Source organism: Ictalurus punctatus, chromosome 9, assembly GCF_001660625.3.
Source record: "Ictalurus punctatus breed USDA103 chromosome 9, Coco_2.0, whole genome shotgun sequence".
NCBI classification, from domain to species: Eukaryota; Metazoa; Chordata; class Actinopteri; order Siluriformes; family Ictaluridae; genus Ictalurus; species Ictalurus punctatus.
Window position 1 is genome coordinate 27,777,445 of NC_030424.2, and position 27,637 is coordinate 27,805,081.

General features: G+C 36.3%; 2 protein-coding genes across 3 annotated transcripts; one reads left to right on the plus strand and one right to left on the minus strand.

The window, feature by feature from the left end:
* Positions 1-413: 413 nt before the first annotated feature.
* LOC108269832 (up-regulator of cell proliferation-like) lies at positions 414-11,942 on the plus strand. The gene is made up of 4 exons (XM_017475906.3): positions 414-559; positions 2,808-2,885; positions 3,212-3,262; positions 6,888-11,942. Exons 2-4 carry the CDS (start codon positions 2,855-2,857, stop codon positions 11,552-11,554), a joined length of 4,749 nt encoding a protein of 1,582 aa, XP_017331395.1. The 5' UTR covers positions 414-559; positions 2,808-2,854; the 3' UTR covers positions 11,555-11,942.
* A 3,848-nt stretch (positions 11,943-15,790) lies between these two features.
* On the minus strand, positions 15,791-27,637 carry LOC108269833 (up-regulator of cell proliferation-like). 2 transcript variants are annotated; one of them, XM_017475908.3, is made up of 4 exons: positions 24,863-27,636; positions 24,354-24,439; positions 24,080-24,136; positions 15,791-20,531 (listed from the first exon to the last, which is right to left on the minus strand). In XM_017475908.3, exons 2-4 carry the CDS (start codon positions 24,379-24,381, stop codon positions 15,871-15,873), a joined length of 4,746 nt encoding a protein of 1,581 aa, XP_017331397.1. In that variant the 5' UTR covers positions 24,382-24,439; positions 24,863-27,636; the 3' UTR covers positions 15,791-15,870. The 2 variants fall into 2 exon arrangements, with proteins under 2 accessions (XP_017331397.1, XP_017331399.1); XM_017475910.3 differs by lacking the exon at positions 24,080-24,136 and having other exon boundaries at positions 24,863-27,637.

Consider the following 27,637-nt stretch of genomic DNA (forward strand, 5'->3'; position numbering starts at 1 on the left):
AAAAAAAAATGCTTGCTAGGAAATCAGGAGTGCCAATGTGGTGTTTAGTTAGCATACTAATAATGTTCAAACCAATTAGTGTTGAGATTATATCATGGGTTGTGTTGCGATTCATCGTGCTTGGTGCATTATGTGTCAGTTTTATGTGTTATGTAACCATGTTCTTTAAAAAGGCTGCACATGTTTGCTAAACACATGTTTGCTAAACTCTTTTTTTTTAATCTGACGGAATAAATATGATGTTTGTAAATGTTTAAAATTTCTCAAATGTTTGTTAATTTCTTATATCAATTTGATATTTTCTTGTTTTGGGCAAGCCTGGGCACATCATATTCTAACACACAACTGACCGCACTTCAGTTCCATAAAGTCCTGTGCATTTATAGGAAATCATAATACCTCAAAGCCAGTTGTTTTTTTCACCCTTTGTTTCCTGCAAGAGCAAGTTAATCCACTTTCAGTTTTGGAGTATAAATTATGCCCGTAACCAGCTGTAACAGAAAGAACACAGATATCACAACGAGAACTTATCCTCGGTGTCTTTAAGAGAGTACATTTGGTAAGTAATGATGGCACTTCATAATTTTCTATACTACAAAATTATTTGTGTTGTTATTTTGTTGTCAGCTACAAACTTTTATACTTCCATGTGTAAGGTTTAATGGGTGTTTTACAGAACTGGAAAGAAAAGTGTACATTACATTGAATAAAAATAGCTTGTGTTGTAAATGAGAAAAGGGGGAAAAACATGAGATTTTGTATTGGAGACATTGGAGATTATTTGCCTATATATATATATATATATATATATATATATATATATATATATATATATATATATATATATATATATATATATATATAAGTAATATATATATATATATATATATATATATATATATATATATATATATATATATATTACTTATATTTTTTCTTAGTTCCTTTAGCAACCTGGTCTGATAACGAAATTGTATGATTGTTTTTTCTGCGGGCATTTGTATGAAAGCTTATCTGGGTGAAAATTAGATGGGAGTTTTTTTTTTTTTTTTTAAAGACTAGTTCAATAAAAGATACATCAAATTAGATAAATTACATGGCTAAAACATCTTAACAATTTAATAAATTTTACTGTACAGTATATTGATTAACAGAGAATGTACCTGAACTTTGAGCCTCTTCTATAAGAGTTTTGTTATGAACTCTGAAATCCAGAATTTAATGAGTGATTTTAAAGTACTTTGTAAACTCCTTTCCTGCATCAACAATGCAAAGGCAATGCAAGTCAAAATCTGAACCAATGATCTCACAATATGTCCTCATGGTATAAATTCACGACAAACAATATAAGAAATTATTAACAACATGTGAATTGATTGACGAAATCAATCAATTTTTATTTCAATCTCAGCTATTAACAAACAAAAATGACATGTTTCAGTAGCAATTACTTAAAACAGTCATAGTGTCATGATCCATGTTCAGAAGGTTTAAGTACATATCTATAGCCAAGAGTTCAAACATAATCAATAATAAATAACATGCCTAGAGTGTAAGAGCGTAATCCAAAATAGAGTGAGTGTTCAATACACAACAATGCAAACATGATAAATAAATCTCAGAACACACACCCATTCATACACTATGGATAATTTTGCACTCACCAATCAGCCTACAATGTATGTCTTTGGATGGGTGAAGAAAACTGAAGGACCTGTAGGAAACCACCAAAGTACAGGGAGAACATGCAAACTCTCAACCCTGGACGTGTGAGGCAAATGCTCTAACCATTAAACCACAGTGCATCCATTTTATATAATTATATATTTTATTTATATATGATGTATTTTACAAAATATTAGATGCCATGAATGTACCTTCTGCAATCATTTACACATTTTAATGGCCATGTAATACCAAGCAATGTGATAACGTGAAGTTAAAAATGACTTTATATGGCCATGGGATTGTTTCAACTCAGGAATGCTGTCATTTGCTACTACTGTGAAGCAACTGTTTGATGCCATACACAACAGTGCTTCACATGTTCGCTGAGAGAAGGCTAATAATTTAGCGGAAGGAATTTGGCCAATAGGTGCTGCAAGCCTTTTATAATTGATCAATTGGTGTGCGAAAAGGCAGGAAGAACAGAGAGGGGATAAAGCAATGCAAATATGCACACACATGATGCAGACCATAATCACATCATAATGAAATTAAAGCCGAATCCCAGACATTTTCTAAAATTAGAAATCCTGGCTGGATGCTTTTTTAAGGTCTGAAAAAGAGCACATGTCTGGGAAAAAGAAGACGTATGGTCACCATTACAAAAGCATTTCAGAGAACAATTTGTGTTCATATGTACCAAATTAATTTTGCGCAAAAATTTATTTGCACATGCACCAGGAGGTTGCTCACATGAGCCAGAACTGGCAAGAGAGAACTAGAACTATAATCAAGCAGCTGTATATTTTGCGTTATGTTAAAAGATGAATTTCTTTGGTTTTAAATTGAAAAAAAAATAAAAATAAAATAATAATAATCCTGATAGTATTCCCATTGTTTTTTACAAAAGTAAATTTTTAGAAAATGCCTCAAAATGAAATCCGATTACTTTGCTTTTCGATGTAACTGAAACGGATTACAGTTACTATTATGTTGTATCCTGTTTATGTAACACCGTTACATGTCTTCGGTTAATCTCCAAGCCTGGTGAGAAGCATGCTCAATTGGGTTGAGATCAGGTTACTGACTCAGCCATTTAAGAACACTCCATTTCAAATCATGTTCTGTTTTTCTCTCCACAGATATTTCAGAAAATTTGTAACAACCATCAAATTTATGGTGAAGAAATATGGCCTCTGACACAGATGACACAGACGAAAGTAACTACACACTAGCATTTTTGAGTACTGAATATTCCTTCAAAAATGTATGGATGTTTGTGTGTGATTCATTATATACTGTTCTCCCATGTGTGCATGTACCTTAATCCTTGCCTCGTCTCACTGCAACAGAGAACAATAATTAAGAGAATTCCCCATAGGTGTGCAATCCTTACCACTCGCCTTCTCCGGCTCTGCCATCCATTCACAAACCAGCGCTTGTACATGCCCCCGCCTCCACAACTGTATTCTTCTAATATAGTTTGCTTTGATAATACTTCACTTTAATAATACTACCTGTGTCTAATCAAACGTGTTTCTTTTAGTGCAAGACTGTGGCTCAGGATCAGCACAGACCGAGTCGAGCCAGCTCAAAGGTGAGTAAAAGCTGGGATTTTATAGGATCAAATGAGATAAAACAGAGAGACAGGTCAAACATTTTGCCACTGCACTACTTCAAATATGGCTTAAAATTAGTTTATTGTTTTTTTTTTTTTTTTTATTATTAGTATTTTTTTTTAAGAATTGACTTCCCAGTGAAATCAAGTTAAAAGATTTTTACATAAAGGTTTTTAATTACACTTTAAAATCTAGTATATTACTCTTTATATTATTTTAATTCTACTATGTATTATTGGTATAATGTTTGTGGATTAAAACTTGTGCACATGAAACATAAATAACATGTACAATGAATAAGTAGACCTGAGCATTTTGAATTTTTAGAAATAGAGTATTTAGAAATACATCTTATACCCATTTATAAAACAAAAATAATAGGTGGAAAAAAAAAAAAAAAAAAAAAAAATATATATATATATATATATATATATATATATATATATATATATATATATATATATATATATATATATATATTCAGCTAGTGTATTTCTCTATTTCTCAAGTATACTTATAAATGCTAGCATATAAAAATTATTTTGCTTTTCCCAAGTACTTAGATTGGCCTATCATAAATGCATTGTTAATTAAAGGGTCATGACATGAGAAATCAATTTTTCCTCAATCTGTTGACATATTGTCATTGTACCATTAAAACGTCCTGCAAGATTCATAGCTTAATACGTCCTCCTCAGTATAAAAAGAGCATTTATTTAACCAAGCCTCGTCTGGATTTGGAGAGATTTGTTACATCACATGGGCAAATACATTTGCACATGACTGCCCCTGCAGCAAGACTTGTTGCAGCGACTAAAATGGGAAAAACATTATAGCACATTTGATCCGTAGCCTCCTGTGCTTGTGAGCAGAAGTAGTGATGATCTGAGATTAAAGAGAAGCAGCCAATTAGCTTAGCTTAGCCTTGCTTATGGTCTTGGTGTGTTTAAAGTATAATAATAATAATAATAATAATAATAATAATAATAATAATAATAATAATAATAAAACACACACTTTTTGTTGAAATCAAGCAAAATCTTGGTGTAGCTCCTATCTTGGATGAAGTGTCCAGCTTGGCACTGCTTCGGTGCCCGAGTCCGAGCAGTGCCCAGCTGGACACTTCACCCAGGAAAAATGTAGGCCATGGCCAAGGAGTTGCAGGCCAGATTCTGGATTCCTGTTGCCATCAAACAGATGATGACAGATGATGGTGATGCTCACTTACAGAGATGAGAGCTACACTGAGATTTTGTTCGATTGCAACAAAAAGTGAGTGTGCTTCATTATTATTATTTTGGTTTAAACACGCTAAAGCGCTAATCTAAGCTAATTGTCGTTCATGCTTTTGCCACAGATACAACACCATTTATATAAAAGTTGGGATTTTTTAAAAATGCAATAAAAACAAAAATCTGTGATTTGACAAGTCTCTTGAAACTTTACATAACTGAGAAAAGTACAAAGAAAAGATTTTCAATGTTGTCAATGAACAACTTAATTGTATTTTGTTAATATAAACAAATTTAGAATTTGATGCCTTCAACACACTCAAAAAAAGTTGGGACAGAGACAGGTTTACTGCTATGTTACATCAACCTTACTTTTAATTACACTTTTTAATTGTTTGTGAACCGGGGATACTAATTTTTGCACTCTTGCAAGTGGAATTTTTGCCCATTCTTGCTTGATACAATACTTGAGCTGCTCAACAGTCCCTGGTCGCCATTGTCTGATTCTCCTCTTCATGATGCACCATAGAAGACAGATCTGGACTGCTGGCAGGCCAGTCAAACACACGTGTCCTGTGTCTACAAAGCCACGCTGTTGTAGCACGTGCTAAATGAGACCTGCCATTGTCCTTCTGAAATAACCATGGACCGCGAAAAGACGTTTCCTTGATGGCACATACGTCTCTGTAAAATCTCAATATACACCTCCATGTCAATGGTACCGTCACACATATGCAAGTCACCAATGCAGTGGACACTGATGCACTGCCATACCATCACAGATGCTGGCTTTTGCGCCTTTCAATTATAACAGTCTGGTTGGGCTTTTTCATCTTTGGCAAGAATTCAATGTCCATTTTTCCCGAAAACAAGCTAAAATGTGGACTCATCTGACCACAGAACACGTTTCCACTGTCTTTCAGTCCATCTGAGATGAGCTCGGGCCCAGAGAATTCTGCAGTGTCTCTCCATAGAATTGATGCGTGGCTTTCTCCTTGTGTAATAGATATTCAGGTTGCATTCTGGAAGTAGAGGTTGACTGTGTTAAGTGACGACGGTTTTCTGAAGTACTCCCAAGCCCATGTGGTTATATTTATCACAGTAGCATGACGATTTCTCAGGCAATGCCACCTGAGGACTTGTGTCACGCACATTCAACAGTGGTTTCCGACCTTACTCTATAGGCACGGAGATTTCTCTGGATTCTCTGAATCTTTGTACAATATTATGCACTGTAGATGGTGAAAGACCTAATTTTTTTTACAATCTTGCATTGAGCAATGTTCTTTTTGAACTGACTGACAATTCTCACATGAAGTTTGGCACAAAGTGGTGAGCCACGTCCCATCCTTGCTTGCAAAGACTGAGCTTTTGGTGGATGCTCCTCTTATGCACAATACTGATAACCTCCCATGTTACCAATTAATAAGGTGTTACTTGAATATTCTGTAAATCTTATTTTGCCTCTGTCACAACTTTTTTGTGTATGGTGAAGGCATCACATTCTAAATTTGTTTATATTTACAAAAAACAATTAAGTTGTTCAGTGAAAACTTGTGAATATCTTTTTTTGTACTTTTGTCAGTTAATTACAGTTTCAAGAGACTTGTAAAACCACAGACTTTTGTTTTTATTTAATTTTAGAAAAGGGTTGTAAATGGCCACAATAGCAAAGAGCACACACTGCTTCTCCTTCATCTCGTAGGATATGATGCATATATACACTGGTAATTTTATCTACAATTCTTCCCCCTCCAGAATGTTTAACTTTAGCAGCAAGAAAACTGGCTTGCTGTCAAAAGTGGAATGTTATGGTAGGGGGCACTGATAATTAATTCATAGATGTTAGCCAATCATAGCAGTGGGTGGTTACATTGAAGTGTAAAAGGACACAAAAACCATTTCAATAAGAGGGTCAGAGACTGGGTGTAAAAGGGTACTAAATTACTAAATGTTGTATGTTTTTTGTGCAGAAAACCTTTCTAATATTATAATTACACCTCAGGGAAAATAATAAAAAAACATGTCCTGACCCCTTTAATATGCTAAGACATGATCGCATAACAAGTTTAAACAGTACATCTCTTCAAATATATGTTTTTCATAAAAACTTGGTAATATATTTTAATGAACCCAATACATTCACAGAGCAGATCTGAAGCCAGTGTATTACTTTGTCTACCAAAACTCATGAGGAGACATTTGACATTACTTGGGGCTATTGTCTCAGGAGACAAATTGGAGAAACAGGAGACTTCTTGTAGGATTTAAAGGCAGAATTCAACCTTTTATTTCCGCTTTTCCTCATTGCTGTCGTGTTTCTGAAACAATAGTGAAATTAACATTGACATAAAATTATCTCAACTTTCAGATGATCTTCGTTCATTTTTGAAAACTCTGGGACTTGAAAAGTACTACCCACACAAACTAACTGTGAGGTCTTTCCTGGAGATCAACAGTGCCAGTGTATCTGATGAAGAGGTTCACTCACTGCAAGCTATGCCATTGGCTTTCCTACGCAAGTTACTGATGGCTAATTCCAATTCAAGATCTTTACTATCTGCACCTGGTGAAAATCATGAAACAGATGACTTGTTCGCTGAGCAGGACAATGATGGTAGTCCAAATCTTCTAGATCTCCACACTGCCCTCTTTGTTTGTGCAGACAGTTTCCTTCAGCAAGAAATAGCACTTAAAATGTCAATGTGCCAGTTTGCAGTACCTTTTCTGTTACCTCAAGGAGTACATAATCAATGTACTCTTATGTTATGGGCTCTTAGAGGTATCCTGAAAGAATGGCGTCCCCATTCACTGTCAGAATCTAAAGAGTTTGTTGAAGACAGTGTTGTTCATGCAAAAATTCCCTTCATATCATTTGTGAGGCTAAGCAACTGCAGCTTGTCCAAATCCCACATTTTGAACCAAGTGCTCAACAATTCACAGCAGCACCATGATTTCTTTTCTCATCGAGAAATGATCGGAGGATCTGCACCCAGGGTAATCGCTAATGGGATGGTTGAAATATGCTGGAATCTGCCATGTGGGAGAAAGAACATTGATGTCTTTCCTGAGGCAGTGGCTATCGCTAATTTAAGAGGAGATGCTTGCACTTTTGAAACACAATTCAGTTTCCTTACTCAGGTGTCCACGGCTGTCTTTGTGTTCCTGGACAGTGTTGACAAAAATGAGCAAAGTCTGATTGCCTCTTTACAAGAAATTAAGTCCAAAATCTTTCTTGTGGTCAACTCTCAGAGAAATATGAGCCCAAATGTGAAGTCATCTATTGACGCAGTAGTTGATACTCTGCAGTTGAAAAGAGAACAAATAATTGTGAAAAGTCAAAAAGTGAATTTGGCCAATTTCTCAATTATGATCAGTTCTGCCATTAAAAAATTGCTTGGTGAGCAAAACCACACATGTGAAATCAACACTATGAAGGCAGTTGCTCAAGAATTAGGTCTTGCCATTGATGAAAGTGAAAACAGAGCCTGTGAATCAGCAGAGGAAACAGCAGAGAAAATCATGAAAAGTATTGGAGTTCGTCCTATAGTGGAATATAAAAAGACACGGCTGCCACTGCAAGGTGAAAACTGGAAAAGATTGGCTCAGATAGAAAAAGAGCAATGCCGATTACAACATGCAGGGGACTTGAGTTTGGAGGTGTATAAGGACCAACTTCAATATGAAAAAGAAGAAATTCATAACAAACAAAGCCAGTATAAAATGACAGAAACAATGGATATATTAGTAAAGGCATTGTCAAAGTCTGATGAGCGAGACTTCTTTCTCAGATGGCTGGGACTAAAGCTAGATATGCGATCACGCAAACACTTGTCAAAGCTTCGTCACAAATACACAGAGTGTGAACAAAAGAAGGACAAAGACGGTATTGCTCAATTAGACAAGGAGCTTCTTGATTGTTCTCTTGGCGTAGAGCACTACATGAGAGAAATGGGACAAATCTATGAGGCTGCTTCATTTGATTCAACGAAAATGTCTGAAAAAATAAGCAGTCTCCCTACTCTGGCTGCCAAAATGCTTCTAGCTGGGTTTCCTCTTGAATTCCTTGATGGAGATGCATCAAATATCCCAGAGAAATGGGTGAGTGAAGTTCTCATGGAGCTTCACCGGATGGTTGGCCAGAAGAGCCGTTTGCTGGTTATCACTGTGTTAGGGGTTCAGAGTACGGGTAAATCAACACTACTCAACACTATGTTTGGAGTTCAGTTTGCAGTGAGCAGTGGACGATGCACACGTGGAGCATTCATGATTTTCCTTCCTGTGGGTAATGACTTGAAGGAAGAGTTACATTGTGACTTTGTCCTTGTAATTGATACAGAGGGTTTGAAATCACCAGCACTGGCACAACTGGAAGACAGTTATGAACATGACAATGAGTTGGCGACATTTGTGATTGGTCTTAGTGATGTAACCATCATCAATATAGCAATGGAGAATTCCACAGAGATGAAGGACGTCTTACAGATAGCAGTTCATGCTTTTTTACGGATGAAGGAAGTTGGTAAAAAAGCAGTTTGTCATTTTGTTCACCAAAATGTTGCTGTTGTATCTGCACATGAAAAAGGCATGACAGACCGAAAAAAGCTCCTGGACCAATTAAATGAGATGACAACGATTGCAGCTGAAATGGAAAAGCAGCCTAATGTGAAGAAATTCACAGATGTCTTAGATTATGATGTGGAAAAGAATAACTGGTATATTCCAGGTCTATGGCATGGCACACCACCAATGGCCCCAGTTAATACAGGCTACAGTGAGGCTGTACTTGAGTTTAAGAAAAAACTCTTGGAGATGCTTAAAGCAAGAAAAGATGAACAAGCCTCTCAGATCCCCGAGTTCCTGCAGTGGATGAGTAGCCTATGGAGAGCAGTGAAATTTGAGAACTTCATATTTAGTTTCAGAAATGTTCTTGTGGCCCATGCCTATGACAACCTTTGTAAAGAGTTTTCAGAGTGGGAGTGGTCTTTCAGAAGACATATCTACTCTTTGCTAACTAGTGCAGAAGTTAAAATTTCTAACACTGAAAGCAATTGTACTCACGAGGTTGTTGAACCACTTGAACAAAATTTAGATACAGAGATCATGCTTCAGACAAAAGAAATTACTGAAAAATTGAAAGACTACTTCAAAAAGAAAGACAGTAATGTGCATTTAGTGGTAAAGTACAAAGCTGATTTTACCAATAGTATTAAATCTCTGGGGACTGAAATGAAGCATGAAGTGAGAAAGAAATTAGAAGCTGCTGCTGAGAAGAGGAGAAACAAGGAGAAAATAGAAGAGATACAAAATAAGCAAGCTGCTATGATTGAGTGTCAAGTCCGGCAGTTACTGCAGAATTACAAAGATTGTAAAGATACGGTGTCTGATGATGACCTCAAAGCTGATTTTGAGAGAATGTGGAGTAGAGAAGTGGCAAACATCACTTGTCCAAAAGAACGGGATGTTCCTGCTGATGTTTTGAAGCAACTGAGAGCAAGTTTAATCAATCGCAATGTCAATGAGGATTTGCAGAGTATTGAGAATTTGACACAATATGGACTAGAGGAATTCCAGGTCAAAGACAAACATGTAAAACTGCTTAATAAAATTAAAGGACTTTTTACTCAAAGTAATGCAAAGCAAGCTCTAGAGATTGTTACATTTCGTGTCATTACCAGTTGTAGGAGGAAGATTGATCAGATTATACAATGTGGAAGTGATTACCAAGAGACATTTACAAAAGATGTGCTTGAGCTAATAGATGCACAACTCAAAAAAGAAGGCTCTAAAATTAATACCAAATTTGAACTTGACATCAAATTGCACATTTGTGGCATTGCCTCTCGGAAATTCACCAAGATGCACAGGAAGTATCTCACTGAGCAAGATCCATTAAATCATATACAGAAATTTAAGAGGCAGTATCTCTCTGATTTCATTGATTTGTACAGAGAGAGGGACCAGTGCCAGAGTAAATCACAAGACTTCACTCAGCTCTGTCTCAAGCCAGCAGTGACTGAGTACATCAACCAGTCCCTGGGAACTGACATTGTTGATGCAGTTTTGGAAAGTAAAGCTACTGAGTATAGTTCACGAGCACTGTTTCAGTACACCATCCTGAAGGAACTACTGGAAAAATCCAACTTCAGTGACTTTGTAGAGTATATTTTGCATTATGAGAATTATGTCAAAGACTGGATATACAATCACATCATTGAATGTTTCTCCAAAGACATATCTTTGCAAGAACTGAAACTGAAGAAGCTGGACAGAGTAGTTAAAAAGATCACTAAAGCAGTAGAAGCATCTAAGCTTGAACCCAATAAGTTTCCTTTGCCCAATAATGCAGAAGGTACCACAATGTTTATCCAGAACCTTTGCAAAGCTATGAGTGATGTCATCTCAATATCCATGAGCACAGTGGAGAGGGTCCTGTTTCAGAACACAAGCTGTTGTGAACCATTCATCAAAGGTCTCTATGAATGTATTAATCATCTAAAACAGCAAATATCAAAGGAGATCTCAGGTTCAGTGGATATCATTGAGACACTGAAAAATGTGTCAGTAAAACCCCAAGAAGAGCTTTTCAAGAGGGTGTTTGGATGTGGGATGGAGTGTCCCTTTTGCAAAACACCATGTGAGGCAGGGGGAGTGAAACATCAGCTACACTTTGCAGCTGTGCATAGACCACAAGGACTTGCCACGTACTCAGATTTGGAGACTGGTTTCCTTTTTGAGGAGATTTGTACATCTAGCGTACATGGCAACGGGACATTTATAAATTATGATACATATTTCCAACCTCAACCGTACAAAGACTACCAGAAAATCTACCCAGACTGGCATATCGCACCTGACATGTCTATAGAGGCCTCAGACTACTGGAAGTATGTGCTGGTGACATTCAATAAGCAATTTGCTGAACAGTATGATGTAAATCCAGCTGTGTATCCAGGTGCATGGAATAAAATAACAAAAGAAAAGGCTCTTAGTAGTCTGAAATCTACCTTAAATATGAATATGAAACAGGTTTGTTAGTAGAGACTCCAAATACAGAAAACAGTGCTGAAAAAATTAATTGTTCCTAATTTGCCCTTTTGAATCTGTTTGGAAATTGAGTGGAGAAAAATGTGTCAGTTAAGTTTTGGTAATCATTACTACTAAAATATGGAATCAATCTTAAGAGCGACGAGACTTACAATCAATTAAATTTTGTGAAATAAAAGTAGATTGTGTGTAATAACTCACAATAAATTAACAAAGCAATTAAATCTAAAATAGAATAATGAGCATGGTTTGTATTGTATTTGAATGTATTTGTTATTTTACTGTCATAATTATATTTATTAATTACTTTGTTCCAAAATACATATTGTAACAGCAAGGCCAGTTGTTTTGATTTTGAGATTAAACTTCTATTTCCTGATATTTACATCTAAATGTGTTCAACAACTTACATGACATTCCAGACCACTCAATTTTAGGTGAGCAAAAGTATAGGAACTGATAGCCTTAAAGTAAATGAAAGCAAATAATGCTTAATCTTTGGTTGCATAGCTCGTTTGCAAGAAATGTAGCAAGCAAGCTTGTACTGATGCTTCTTTCTCTTTTTGTTTGTTTTGATGGCTTTCTCCTTTCAGTCTCTTCTTCAAAAGGTGAAATGCATGCTCAATTGGGTTAAGGTCTTATGATTGACTTGACCAGTCTAAAACCTTTGACTTTTTTCCCCTGATGTCTTTGTTGTGTTAGCATTGTGTTTTGGGTCATTGTCTTGATGCATGATGTTATTCCACTTAATTAGATTGAATGCATTTCTCTGTAAATTGGCAGACAATATATTCCGGGAACATTCTGAATGCATTCTGCTGCTACAATCATGAGTTGCATCATCAATAAAGATTAGTAAAACTGTTCCAGAAGCAAAGTTTTTCTTCACAACTCTAAAATTTTTTCTTTCATCAAGTGCTGTTTTCCTCCTCCTTGGCCGACATACCAAAACTGAGATCTAATAACAAGTTCAAGTTCATGGCTATTTAGAAAATGAAACACAGAAATACCTGCAGGTATGTGAACAAAACATTATTATGAAAAGCCCTGAATGCTGACAGATGGCACCTCAGAGTTGCCAACTTTCGATTTCATTTTGCATACCAGCAATTCCTGATCAGATTCTACATGGAAACTTTTTACCCACCTTTGTTTATCCTTAAGTACAAACACATGGCGTAAGTTTGTTTTGAAAAGTGTTGCGGACAAATATGAGGGTGCGGCAGAGCGATGAGCAAAATACAAAACACCTTCGCAACAGCCCTGTTGTAAGTATACCCACATACAGTATGCAGTAAGGTACAATCATAAAACATTTTTAAATAAATAAAGAGCTCCACTGACCCACACCTCCATTACATTAATCTACATTAAATGTATTGTCATAATTCTTCATGGATTGTTCCAGACAATATTTTTGAAATTGCAAACCAATATGCTCTTAAACGCTGCTTGTGTGTATTCCATCCCTTCATACTTGAACCTGGTAGAACCACCTTTTGCTAAAACAACAGATGTATGTTGGAGTAAGTTCCTACAGGTTTTTCAGGTTGGCTGGATGTAGTTTGCTGCCTGCAATTTGCAAACACTTCCCCAGACTCTCAATGGAATTCAGATCTGGACTTCGGCTTGGCCAAAGTATACAATATTCATCTTTTTGTTTTTAAACTCTTATGCGTTGCTTTGGGCTTGTGTTTGAGACCAAATTTCTTGCTGAAAAGTGACATTTCTCCTTTTCTTTAGCAGACTAAAGCAGGTTCTCTTGTAATATTGCCCTGTTTTGTGCTCCATTCATCTCCCTTTAATTTTTACAAGAAGCCCAGGTTCTGAGGATGAAATGTGTCCCCAGAGTAAGATAAAAGACTTGTGATGGAAAACAGACAATGTACAGGCAGAGCCAGAAAGACTGGGCAGGATAATTGGGAGTAAAATCAAGAATAAAACATGCAACAAAAAGCAGCAAGAATTGCTTTAAACATGAATAAGAATTACCAGGTACAAATAGAACACAAACTATTAGTAGGATCTTTGAACATGTTTACAGTGGGAGAGTAATGTAGTAGAAACCATTCATCAGCCTCAGGAATAAACATGGGTGCAATTAGCAAAAGAACATGCACAGAAAGGCAGCAACTTTTGGAGAACTGTCTTATTTTCAGATGAATCCATATTTAACTTGAATGGATCTGATGGCAGAGTGTTTGTCTGAAGAAAGCCAGGAGAAACATTCCAACCAAACTGCACTAAAGGTACAGAAGTGTTTTTCTACAGTGGTGTTGGTGATCGTGTGTTCATTGATTGCATCATGAACTCAGAAGTCTAAAAGCAGATATCTCATATTGAAGCAAAAGCCAGTTAACATTTAATATAGCCACTTTAAGATTGTCAGCAGGAGAGGTGCTTCAGGCAAAGAAATGACAATGATCCACACATGGAGGGAGTGTACACATGTTGTCCATACAAAAGCAAAATTTTGTTTGGTAACATTTTAGAATACTGATCCATCATTAATGATTAACTACACAGGAATAAATGAAAAAAGCAATATTAACATTCTAGTAACTACTATTAACTAACTAGAAACTCCAACTAACGAATTAGTAAGTAATAGCGCACAGATGAATACGGTAGTTCACTATTAGCTAATCAATAACTACTATTTCTTTTATGCCTCCTGGAGAACTACTAAAAAACTATTTATAACTACTATTTCTTTCATGACTCCCAGAGAACTATTAAGAAACTATATACAGTTTCACAATTAATACAGTTTTCTATATACAGTCTCCATCCAGACAATGTCTTTTTCAGAGAAGGCCTTGCATTTTTTAGCAAGCAATGCTAAACCACATACTGCATCTATTACAACGGCATGACTTCGTAGTAAAAGGGTCCGGGTGCTTAACTGGCCTGCTGGCAGTCCAGACTTTTCACCAATTAAAAACAATTGGCGCATCATGAAACCAAAAATACGACAAAGAAGGCCCAGAACTGTTGAGTAGTATCAGTACGAATGGGACAACCTTCTTCTAACAAATCTCCAGCAACTGATCTTCTCACTTCCCAGACATATACAGACTGTTGCTACACAGTGGAAAACATGGGCCTGTCCGAACTTTTTTGAGATGTGTTGCTGCCATCAAATTTCAAATTACCTTATTTTCCCTGTAAAATAGTACATTTCTTCAGTTTAAACATCCATCCATCCATCCATCTTCTATACTGCTTATCCTTACTGGGTCAAGTGGAACCTGGAACCTATCCGCAGGAGCATCGGGCACAAGGCGGGGTACATCCTGGACAGGGTGCCAAACCATCACAGGGCACCTCAGTTTAAACATTTGATATGTTTTCTATGTTCTATTGTGAATAAAATATGGGAGATTTGCAAATCATTGCATTCTGATTTCATTTACATTTTACACAGCGTCCCAACTTTTTTGGAATCGGGGTTTGTATATATTTAGGTCTCCTAACACTTCTGCTTCATAATCTGGTCCACAAAAATCTGTTAAGCATTTATATGTGTGTATGCCATTCATTATAAGACATTATGCTTGGCATATAACATTTATAATGTAAAGTATTACGTATGGAGAACATAATTCATATTATGTATAAAATCTTTAAAAAACCTAAATCCATGTTATATGTTTGCACCATGTAGATAAGGTACATTTCATTATACGATATACCCATGTACAGTATATGTATGACGACAATAATGTTGAATTGATTCAGATTGAAGGAATATGAGAGTTTATTCGTTTATTATGTTTTTATTAGTTTATCATAAAGTAGTTCTCTAAATGTATAATTGTAATACAACTTGCCTTCACAACCAATTTTGCTTTGCAGATATATTTTTATATCTGTGCATGCAATTAATTCATGAATATACCCATACTGTATGATCATAAAGAATATTCTGAAAAATGCATTAATTGGAATTTCAGAAATTAATTAATAAACATAATTGTGACATTTTAACAAAATTGTAACAACATGATTAATAATTGTAACATTTTCATGAACATTGCAATTACAGAAATAATCAAACCATTTTTTTAAAATCACCGTAGACATACAATACACATATGTTTAATAGAAACCATTTAACTCCCTGAAAATCACTTTTAGTTAGACTTGTTATATATTTAGATAATAGTCAGCAGGGAAGATTCTTTTTTCATTATAACAAAAAGACAGCTCAACTGACATTGTCCCCCCCCCATGCTTTAGTTGTTTAGTTGCATTTTGTTCACAATTGCCAATACATTTATTGTGACTTTTTGGAAGTTTTTTTCTCATTTAATATTGAAATTATTCTTCAAACTAATAAGAGCCTGCTCTTTAGTGATTTTCTTCCATTCTTCTGGATACACAGCTGGCTCTGCTTTATAACTTTCAGCAAATTGTTTACTGAATGTCACCATCACATACTTCCAGTAATCTGAGGCTTCTATAGATATGTCAGGTGCAATATGCCAGTCTGGGTAGAATTTCTGGTAGTCTTTGCAGAGATGAGGTTCAAAATTTGTTTCTTGACTTTGAAACGTTCCATTCCCATGTACACTAGATGTACAGATCTCTTCACAGAGAGTATTAGTCTTTACATTAGGGAAACCACAAAGTCCTTTTGGTCTGTGCACAGCTGCATGGTGTTGTTGATGTGTCTTTCCTCCTGCCTCACATGGTGTTTTGCAAAAGGGACACTTTCTCCCACATCCAAACACCTTCTTAAAGAGCTCATTTTGGGGCTTCACAGACACATTGTTTAGTGTCTCTTTTATATCAGTTGACCTGGAGATTTCATCTGTTAGCTGTAGTTTCATGTCATCTACACATTCATAGAGACTTTTGGTGAATGGAGCACAACAGTTGGTATTCTGAAAGAGGACCCCTTCCACTGTGTTCATGGATATTGAGATGACACAGTTCATAGATTTGCAAAAGTTCTGGATCAACCGTGTTGTACCTCCTGCATTATCGGGCAAAGGCGAGCCATTGTCTTCAAGTTTAGAGGTTTCCATTGCTTTCATGATCTTCTTCATTATGATGTCCAACTTCTTAATTTTTAAATTTTGCAGAGATATGTCTTTGGAAAAGCAATTTATGATATGATTGTATATCCAATCTTTAACATAATCATCATACTGCAAAATGTACTTTTTAAAATCATCAAAGTTGGATTTTTCCAGTAGATCCTTTTGAATTGTGTACTGAAACAGCACTCGGGAACTGTACTCAGTTGGGTTGTTTAGCAGAACTGCATCAACAATGTCAGGTCCGAGGGTCTGGTCGATGTACACGGTCACTGCTGGCTTGAGACAGAGCTGAGTGAAGTCTCGTGCTTTCCTGTGGCACTGGTCCCTCTTTCTGTACAAATCAATGAAATCAGAGAGATACTGACTCTTAAATTTCTGCAAATGTTTAACGGGATCTTGCTCAGTGAGAAATTTCCTGTGCATCTCAAGGAATTTCTGAGAAGCAACGCCACAAATGTGCAATTTAAGGTCAAGTTCAAATTTTGTATTGATTTTTGAACCTGCCTGTTGGAGCTGTTTATCAATTTCCTCTAGCACGTCTTTTATAAATGTGTTTTGGTAGTCACATTTTTCTTGTGCATGCTGCTGAATGATTTTATCGCAGCACTTAATTACAGCATTTGCAATAATCTCTAAATCTTGCTTTGCACTACGCTGTGTGAAGAAACTTTGTATTTTCTTTTCCCATTTTACATGCTTGTCTTTGACCTGGAATTCTCCTCGCCCATACTGTGTCAAATCATGAACTTTGTCCAAATACTCCATGACATTGCGATTGACTAAACTTACTTGCAGTTGTCTCAAAACATCCGAAGGAACATCCCTTTCTTTTAGACCAGTGATGTTTGCCACCTCAGTTTTCCACATTCTCTCAAACTCAGCTTTAAGGTGCTCATCAGACACCTCATCTTTTTGATCTTTGTAAATTTGGAGGAGTTTAAGGACTTGGCACTCAATCGTTGCAGTTTGCTTTCTGTGAATGTCTTCTACTTTCTTCTTGTTACTTCTCATCTCAAGAGCAGCATCTATTATTTTTCTCACTTCATCCTTCATTTCAATCTCCAGAAATCTTATGTTATTAGCAAAATCAGCTTTGTACTTTTCCACCAAGTATACATGTCGGTCTTTCTTTTTGTAGTAGTTATTTAGTTTTTCATTAATTATCTTTTTTTGAGAGGTAATCTCTTTGTGTGCATTCTCTATAAGTGGCTCAACAACCTCATTTGTACCATTTTTTTCATTGTTAGATAGTTGAACTATTTGAGTTGAAAGCCAAGATTGAATATGTCTTCTGAAAGACCACTCCCATTCAGAAAACTCTTTACAAAGGTTATCATAGGTATGGGCCACAAGACTGTTTCTGAAACTAAAGATAAAGTTCTCAAACTTCACTGCCTTCCACACGCTACTCATCCACTGCAGGAACTCTGGGATCTGAGAGGTTTCTTCATCCTTTTTTGCTTTAAGGATACCCAGGAGGGACTTCTTGAAGTCAAGTACAGCTACACTGTAGCCTGTATTAACTGGTGCCATTGGTGGGGTGCCATGCCATAGGCCTGGTATATACCAGTTGTTCTTTTCCACATCATAATCCAAGACATCTGTGAATTTTTTTATGTTAGGCTTCTTTTCCATTGCAGCTGCAATTGTTGTCATCTCATTCAGTTGGTCCAAGAGCTGTTTTCGTTCAGTCAGGTTTTTGTTATATGCAGATACACCAGCAACATTTTGGTGAACAAAATGACAAACTGTTTTTTTACCAAGGTCTGTCATCCGTAAAAAAGCATGAACTGCTATCTGTAAGACGTCCTTCATCTCTGTGGAATTCTCCATCGCTATATTGATGATGGTTACATCACTCAGACCAATCACAAATGTGGCCAATTCATTGTCATGTTCATAACTGTCTTCCAGTTGTGCCAGTGCTGGTGATTTCAAACCCTCTGTATCAATCAGAAGAATAAAGTCACAAAGTAACTCGTCTTTCAAGTCATTACCTACAGGAAGGAAAATCATGAATGCTCCACGTGTGCATCGACCACTGCCCACTGCAAACTGGACTCCAAACATAGTGTTGAGTAGTGTTGATTTACCCGTACTCTGAACCCCTAACACAGTGATAACCAGCAAACGGCTCTTCTGGCCAACCATCCTGTGAAGCTCCATGAGAACATCACTCACCCATTTCTCTGGGATATTTGATGCATCTCCATCAAGTAGTTCAAGAGGAAACCCAGCTAGAAGCAGTTTGGCAGCCAGAGTAGGAAGACTGCTGCTTTGTTCAGATATTTTGTTTGAACCAAATGAAGCAGCCTCATAGATTTGTCCCATTTCTCTCATGTAGTGCTCTATGCCAAGAGAACAATCAAGAAGCTCCTGGTCTAATCGGGCTATGGCATCCTTGTCTTTCTGTTGTTCACACTCTTTGTATTTGTGTCGAAGGCTTGACATGTGTTTGCGTGATCGCATATCCATCTTTAGTCCCATCCATTTCAGGAAGAAGGCTCGCTCAGTGTTATCAGAGGTCGACAAAGCTTCTATGAACACATCCATTGTTCTTGTCATTTTACACTGGTTTTGTTTCTTCCAAATTCCCTTTTTTTCATTTTGAAGTTGAACCTTATATTTCTCCAGGCTCATTTTTCCTGAATTTTTTAGTCGACATTGCTCTTTTTCTATTTTAGCCAGTCTTTTCCAATTTTCACCTTGTAGTGGCAACTGTGTCTTTTTATAGTCCGTTATTTGACGAACTCCAATAGTTTGCATGACTTTCTCTGCCATTTCTTCTGCTGAAATGGAGGCTTTGTTTTCACTTTCATCAATGCCAAGACCTAATTCCTGAGCAGTGTTCTTCATGGACTCAATTTGACATGATGTGTGACATTCACGTAACAGAACACTCTTAATGGCAGAATTGATTGTCTTTGCAAAAGTAGCCAAATTCACTTTTGGGCTTTTCTTAATTATGTGGTCTCTTCCCAGTTGCAGAGTATCAATTACCGCCTCAATAGATGACTTCACATTCTGGTTCATATTTCTCTGAGAGTTGACCACAAGAAAGATTTTGGACTTCATTTCTTGTAAAGAGGCAAACAACCTTTGTTCGTTTTCTTCAACACTGTCCAGGAAGACAAAGACAGCTGTGGACACCTGAGTAAGGAAACGGAATTGTGTTTCAAAAGAACCAGCATCTCCTCTTAAATTAGCAATAGCCACTGCCTCAGGAAAGACATCAATGCACTTGTTTCCACATGGCAGAGTCCAACACATTTCAACCATACCATTAGCGATTATCCTTGGAGCAGATCCTCCGATCATTTCTCGGTGAGAAAAGAAGTCATGATGCTGCTCTGAATTGTTGATCACTTGGTTCAAAACCTGTGACTTGGACAAGCTACAGTTGCTTAACCTCGCAAATGATATCAAGGGAATTTCTGCATGAGCAACACTGTCTTCAACAAACCCTTTAGATTCTGACATTGAATGGGGACGCCATTCTTTTAAGATAGATCTAAGAGCCCATAACATAAGAGTGCTTCGATTATGTACTCCTTGAGGCAACACAAATGGTATTGCAAACTGGCACATTGACATTTTAAGTGCCATTTCTTGCTGGAGAAAACTATCTGCACAGAAAAAGAGGGCAGTGTGAAGATCTAGAAGGTTAAAGCTACCATCATTGTCCTCATCACTAAACAAGTCATCTGCTTCATCTTTTTCACAAAGTGCAGATAGTAAGGATCTTGATTTCGAATTAACCATCAGTAAGTTTCTTAGGAAGACCCATGGTATTGCTTGCAGTGAGTTTATCTCTTCATCAGACAGAGTGGCACTGTTGATTTCCAGTAAAGCCCTCAGAGTCAGTTTGTTTGGGTAGTACTTTTCAAGTCCCAGTGTTTTCAAAAACGAAAGGAGACCATCTGAAAAAAATATATATTATTTTAATATTAATGATACGTGGTGATAAATATAAAATTGTCACAAATGTGAATCATGTATCATTCGGTAACATTTACATTTGCAGCTTTTGAGAGATGCCTTTATCCACAGCGACTTACAGAAATGCTCACGAGTATCTATCAAAGACATGTGTTTTAAGTCACCCCCTGATGTTGCATGAGTAGCAGTTTGAGAAGATGCAGTTGGTTGGCTTCACATGCCTTGGAGGAAGCACATGATAGTCTTCACCCTCCCTGGTTGTTAGCCGTCATGTGATAGGGGAGAGCTGACTGATGGGAGGGAATTGGCCTCCTCATTTCAGCTAGATCATGCATGATTGCCCGTTGAACCCAAAGAGATCAAACAAAGACTGATGAAGTCCTATTGATGGTTTATGGAGTGACCTATAGCCATCTCACATACTTCCGGTTTTCCCCCGATTCCTTTGCTTGTGCCGAGTTGAATGGACCCCATAGTTTTAATTTTTGCCCCACTAGATTTTCTGCCATTTTGAATTTTCCAAAAAACCTAATTTTTTCGATCTCCTCCTAGACCGCTCTAAAATCATGAAACTGGTCTCTATTCGATTCAGTGGGGCAGAACAAGTTGTTTGATATTACATTTTCACGTCTGCCATTTTTAATTTAGTCTTAAACACTGTATTTTATGAACGACTTGATGCATTCTTACAAAAATTGGTAAGTGTCATCAGTACCATGCCCCCAAAATACTCAAAAAGTTTCAGGATGCAACACCTTCTGGTCAACAATTACAACATGTAAATTACAACATTTACATTTACGGGACCCATTTCCCTGGACCTTGCAGAGAACAATGATGGTAATTATGCCATGGTAGGCTAAAATTCCTGTCCATTTAAAATTTTCTGAAAAACCAATTTTTTTTAAAACTCATCGATATACCGGTCGCCCAATTTAGTTGAAATTCGTAACTTATCATGTTCAGACCATGCTGGCAAAGTGTTATCAAAAGTTTTTTGATAAACCAAATTGTTCTCAAACAACATGAGGACGAATTTGATGGTGATCATGCCAAAATGGGTGTGAGGCTATATCTCCGTAATGCATTAACATATTCAGACCAAACTTAGTACCTGTGATTGGCATCATGACTTGAGGGTACCTGCATTGTTTTGGAACAGTATCTCCTTGTGGTCAAAAAGTATTATGCAGTATTAAAAAATGCTAATTGCTTTGATTACTTTTGCCCATTGTCATGTCAAATCTTTCTAAATTCCTTGGCCACTTGCACTCATGTATATGCTAATAAGTTTTGATAGAAATGTATAAAAACAGTATTCTTTTTTGCTTTGATTACTTAGCTCAAGGCAATTCGACATCACCCTCTGGCTTTTTATGTTTTTACACTATTTTGAATTTTCCCAAAAAAATATTTTTGAACTCCTCCTAGGCAGTTCGTCAGATTTTCACCAAAATTTAATCAGATCATCTTCAGACCGTGCTAGCAAATCTTGATCAAAACCTTTTTGATAGACCCAACTGTTCTTGTATAGCACATAAACTAATTCGACTGAGAGCACGCCAAAATGGACATGAGGCTGTATCTCCGCAACAGTTTGGCATATTAAGACAAAACTTGGTAACTGCCATCACAAGCAGGACCTGAGAGTACGTGGACAGTTTCAGTGCAGCGCCACCTAGTGGTCAGGAGATATGACAAATGTCCAATTTTGCTTATAACTTCTGAACAGGCTGACCAAAAATCACGAGACTTGTCTCATTTGTTTTAGTACAGCATATGGAAGTGAACAGTACCCAATTTCCCCATGTTGGCCATTTTGAATTTTGTAGTAAAATTCTAAATTTTACAAACGCATTGGCATATACTTATAAAACTCGGTATGTCATCAGCAGCATACTCTGAAGGTACTCAGGAAGTTTAGAGACAGTGCCACCTTGTGATAAAAAAGTATAATGAAATTTTTAAAAATGATAATAGCTTTTGAATAATTTTGCCTACTGTAATGAATGTGGTCTTGATAGATTCTGTGAGTCATGCAGAGGTCAGTGTTACCAATTATGCCATATTCGATTGAACTTGCTGTCCACCATTTTGAATTCAGTTGAAAACCTACTTTTTCTAACTTAGGCCATGGGCCCGATTTTCACCAAACTCGATTCAGATCATCTTCAGACCATGCCAGCCAAATGTAATCAAAAGCTTTTTAATAGACCATACCATTCTCATAATAACACATCAACAATTATTATGGCATAATGCCAAACTGAATTTGCAAAGTGTTGCTGAATCTGCAACACTTTGGCAAATTCAAAACAGATAACTGTTTCTCAGGAACCTTAAGTGCGATTGTGCTGACATTTAATATGCTGTATCTATGTGGTAAATCTGTAAATCTGTACGTGGATTTGTGATGATGACCTAATTCATTAAAAAAAATATGGCCGCCATTGGAAATCAGTTTTCAGCAGGCATTTGACAGTGATAACATTGAGCTGTCTTCATGAAACTTGAATAATAGGGTTAGGTAGTTACCCACTAGAAACTGATGCAATCTCACTCAAATTGGCCACTGAGGGTGCTATTCATAGTTTTGCACACAAAAGCATATCTCTTGGAAAATAAGGTGTAGAAAGAAATTTTATTTCTAAAACTATAGAAAATTGCCTTTTGGACTATTTAACCACACCCACTCAAATTTAATGATAATTTGCATAATACGTAAAACCTACTTTTGAGAACTAGCCCTAGGATTTTTGGCCAATTTTCACAAAATTGATGGCAAACTACTTGGGAGAGCATGACCTCAATAATTTTCAAAAATATATTGACTTTTATAAACAATATGGCTGCCACACATCAGTCAATTCTGAGGAGGCAGAGCTGGTTTACTTAAATATTTTTAATTCATGACTGGTAATGTGGATTTGAACCAAACTGGAAATACATGATCAGTTCAAGGTTCAGAGGACATCCACAAAGGTTGGGGTGTGTTCTTACACAGGGGCCAGAGGTATTTCAGTATACATTTTGTGCAACAGTAACGGACATAATAAGCTAACAAAAATAATGTCCATTAACTTTATGTAACTGACTGGGGTGAGTTTATTTATTTATGAATATTAAAAAAGGTGGATATTATGTACCTGTAATTGGTCAGCAACACTGGATTTATATTGCTAACTTTATTTTTTCAAGTAAAGCAGCAGGCTTATATAACAAATCAGCAAGTTCTGTCCATTACAAGTTGGACCATTAATATTTAAAATGAAATCTCAAGACCAGAATATCTAAACCATCATGTTTGGTTGTTACCAAATTAATCCAATAATGAAACAAATAAGCCTACTAAACTACCCAATATGTGTAACCCAGCAAGTAGGTTAAAATAACAACATAACTTTTTTTACTGTGTAATAATGGATATCACTATCTCTACCCCACCTCTATGTTCTAAGCCCCATTCACCAAATTTAAAATAAAAGTAATTCTGATTTCCCTCTGGTATGCCATAATGGTATTAACTCACGTCTAAGCTGGCTTGAGTCCTTCTGTGCTGATCCTGATCCAGAACCAAAGTCTTTTGCTATGAACAAAATAAAGCTGTGTTTAATTATAAACACATGAGCAACTTATTTCAATTTGCAGATTGTTAGTAGTAAAATCTAGGCTGAAACTGCCAATGCAATCACACACACACACGCACGCACACGCACACACACACACACACACACACACACACACACACACACACACACACACATTAATGCATGTTGCCAAAAATCATAATATATAGTTATTACTTGTAGTGACGTCTGCGTTAGACGCCATGTTTCTTCAGCATAAGTTTGCCAGTGTTTAATCCAACAATACAAATTTTCAGTTATACCTGTGGAGAAAATAAAAGAGCCTGATTTGATGTGGTAAATGTTATTAAATCTATGCAAAGTTTATTTGATAAAATTTTGCATTAAAAACACAAAAAATACAACAACATTATTTTGATCTTGCCAAGCTTCATATGCGAAAAATGTCCCACATAAATTTTGCACTTTCTACAAGTGCTTTGCCACTATAAATATGCACGGAAACACAAATATACACCCCGATGCATTTTTGACTATCATATTGTGCAAAAATTAAATGACTTTTGGAAATTCTGCTGTCACTCCTACTCTCTTTTCTAGTACTAGCACTGTCATTAATTTGTGTACAGAAAAAGGACTATTTGTAGCTTTTAATTTTAATTAAGCTGTTCAACTGAATTAAATATTTGAATTGCAGAACACTGTAAGGTATTTTCATAGCTTACCACATTTAGTCCATTATAGACTGTTAGCATGATTTCTTCAGTCGATGTCTGTGTTATTTTTGTTGTTACTGCTGCTTGTGGTCAGTATTTGTACTCGGTAGACTGTTCTACACCCAACCCATTTTACCTTGTATCTTGGAAATGGAACAATAACACAAAACGTTTGTAGCTTTTTTTAGGAAGAAATTATTTGAAGTCCTGAGATGGGTGTAGAACAGATAGTTTTGTTTCACTATGTGCAAATGTGCAGAGCAGGTTCTGCAAGTGAAAAACAGTCTGAGGTGACATCTGGTCATGTTACATATGTTAATTAGCAAAAAAGCATTACAACGATTTAAGACAATATTGAACTCCTTCAAGTTTCAGTAAATGCTAAACCCTTTGCTAATAAGTTGTTTTCTACACTCTTTAGTATACATTTGTGAAAGACATGGGTGTACCTTTGTTGTAAAACGTGGTGTATGAGGGTGGGATGGCAAAAAAAAAATCTGAATAGGAAATACAATAGAATGCTACTAATTTCTAGCTATATAGTTTTATAAATTTCTATTTATAGATTGCTTTTACAATACTCATCATATTAAAGCAGCTTGATAGGCATAGTTGACTTTGAATGCTATGTCCTAGGTATTGGGATAAATTAAATGTATTATGTAGCAAAATACAGGATATTAGGAAAGCGTATTCACAGCGGACTACTATCATACATTAGGAATCATTCCTGGAGAGGCTACAGATTGTTTTGTTAAATTACATGCACAAGGATGAGCTCAGAGAAGAAGGTATTGGAGACAATATTTCTCTCAAGGATTGCAGGGATTTTTCCTTTCACAAATATATATATACTCCAAACACACTTTTCAAGCAAAACATTTCCCAAATGTTTAAAAATGTAGATAATAATATATATACTGGTCATAATATAGACCAAACAAACCGTTTGGACACTCAATAGTGGCTTCATTAAAAATAAAAAATTATTGTATTTTAGTATTTAGTTTGCCATTCTTTATTTATCAGAACTTCTTGACAAAGTCTGGTTCTTGGAATCAACCAGTTTCTGTAACAGTTGTGGTAGAGGTTTCCTCGAAGTTTCAAGCAAAAAAACTTTCAGTTCATCCACAATGACATATTGACAATCAACAATATCTTCTCCATTGCATCCCATAAATGCTCTATAGGGTTCAGGTCAGAGTTCTGGGAAGTATTGACTTATCACTTGGATAATTTATTGATTTCTGTTGGTTTGTATCCAAAATATCTCTGTACACTTCTGAGTTCATGATACAATCAATGAACACACGATCACCAACACCACTGTAGAAAAACACTTCTGTAGCTTTAGTGCAGTTTGGTTGGAATGTTTCTCCTGGCTTTCTCCAGACAAACACTCTGCCATCAGATCCATCCAAGTTAAATATGGATTCATCTGAAAATAAGACAGTTCTCCAAAAGTTGCTGCCTTTCTGTGCATGTTCTTTTGCTAATTCCACCCATGTTTATTCCTGAGGCTGATGAATGGTGAATGGTTTCTACCTGATGAATGGTTTCTAGTTGTATCTGGTAATTCTTATTCATGTTTAAAGCAATTCTTGCTGCTTTTTGTTGCATGTTTTATTCTTGATTTTACTCCCAATTATCCTGCCCAGTCTGCTGGTGGTCTTTCTGGCTCTGCCTGTACATTGTCTGTTTTCCATCACAAGTCTTTCATCTTACTCTGGGGACACATTTCATCCTCAGAACCTGGGCTTCTTGTGAAAATTAAAGGGAGAATGAATGGAGCACAAAACAGGGGAATATTACAAGAAAACCTGCTTTAGTCTGCTAAAGAAAAGAAGAAATGTCACCTTTCAGCAAGAAAATTGGACTCAAACACAAGCCCAAAGCAATGCATGAGAGGTTAAAAACAAAAAGTTGAATATTATATACATTGGCCATGCCGAAGTCCAGATCTGAATCCCATTGAGAGTCTGGGGCAGTGTTTGCAAATTGCAGCCAACAAACTACATCCAGCCAACCTGAAAAACCTGTAGGAACTTACCCCAACATACTTACATCTGTCGTTTTTAATTAACGTTGATTCTACCAGGTTCAAGTATGAAGGGACTGAATACACACAAGCAGCGTTTAAGAGCATATTGATTTGCAATTTTAAAAATATTGGCTGGAACAATCCATGAAGAATTATGACAATTCATTTAATGTAGATTAATGTAATGGAGGTGTGGGTCAGTGGAGCTCTTTATTTATTTAAAAATGTTTTATGATTGTAGCTTACTGCATACTGTATATGGGTATACTTACAACAGGGCTGTTGTGAACGTATTTTGTATCTTGCTCATTGCTCTGCCGCACCCTCATATTTGTCTAACACTTTTCAAAACAAACTTACGCCTATGTAATTCACAGGTTTTTCCTTAAAGAAAAACAATGGTGATATCACTGAACGCTGACTGCTGCTGAAATGGCATTCCTCCGCTGATGATGTGTGCATCATTAAAGATAGTGGTAAAATTTTAGAATATGGATAAGTCATTAATGATTAACTACACAGGAAGAAATGAATAACGCAATATTAACATTCTAGTAACTACTATTAACTAACTAGAAACTCTGATTAACGAATTAGTAAGTAATAGCGCACAGATGAATGCGGTAATCATCTTCTTTTATACATATATTCAAAATTAAAAAAGGATAAAGAACAATATCTCAAGGACCCCACAAATTAAGGCATCAAGAGTTTAACAGATTAAAAAAAAAGAAACAGGAATC

Excerpts from the sequence above, each read along its gene's own strand:
- LOC108269832 (XM_017475906.3), top strand. The coding sequence starts at position 2,855 with ATGGCCTCTGACACAGATGACACAGACGAAA. Across the intron at positions 2,886-3,211 it reads CACAGATGACACAGACGAAA|TGCAAGACTGTGGCTCAGGA; the intron begins GTAACTACACAC and ends TGTTTCTTTTAG. Across the intron at positions 3,263-6,887 it reads CGAGTCGAGCCAGCTCAAAG|ATGATCTTCGTTCATTTTTG; the intron begins GTGAGTAAAAGC and ends CTCAACTTTCAG.
- LOC108269833 (XM_017475908.3), bottom strand. The coding sequence starts at position 24,381 with ATGGCGTCTAACGCAGACGTCACTACAA. Across the intron at positions 24,137-24,353 it reads TAACGCAGACGTCACTACAA|CAAAAGACTTTGGTTCTGGA; the intron begins GTAATAACTATA and ends TTTTGTTCATAG. Across the intron at positions 20,532-24,079 it reads GGACTCAAGCCAGCTTAGAC|ATGGTCTCCTTTCGTTTTTG; the intron begins GTGAGTTAATAC and ends TATTTTTTTCAG.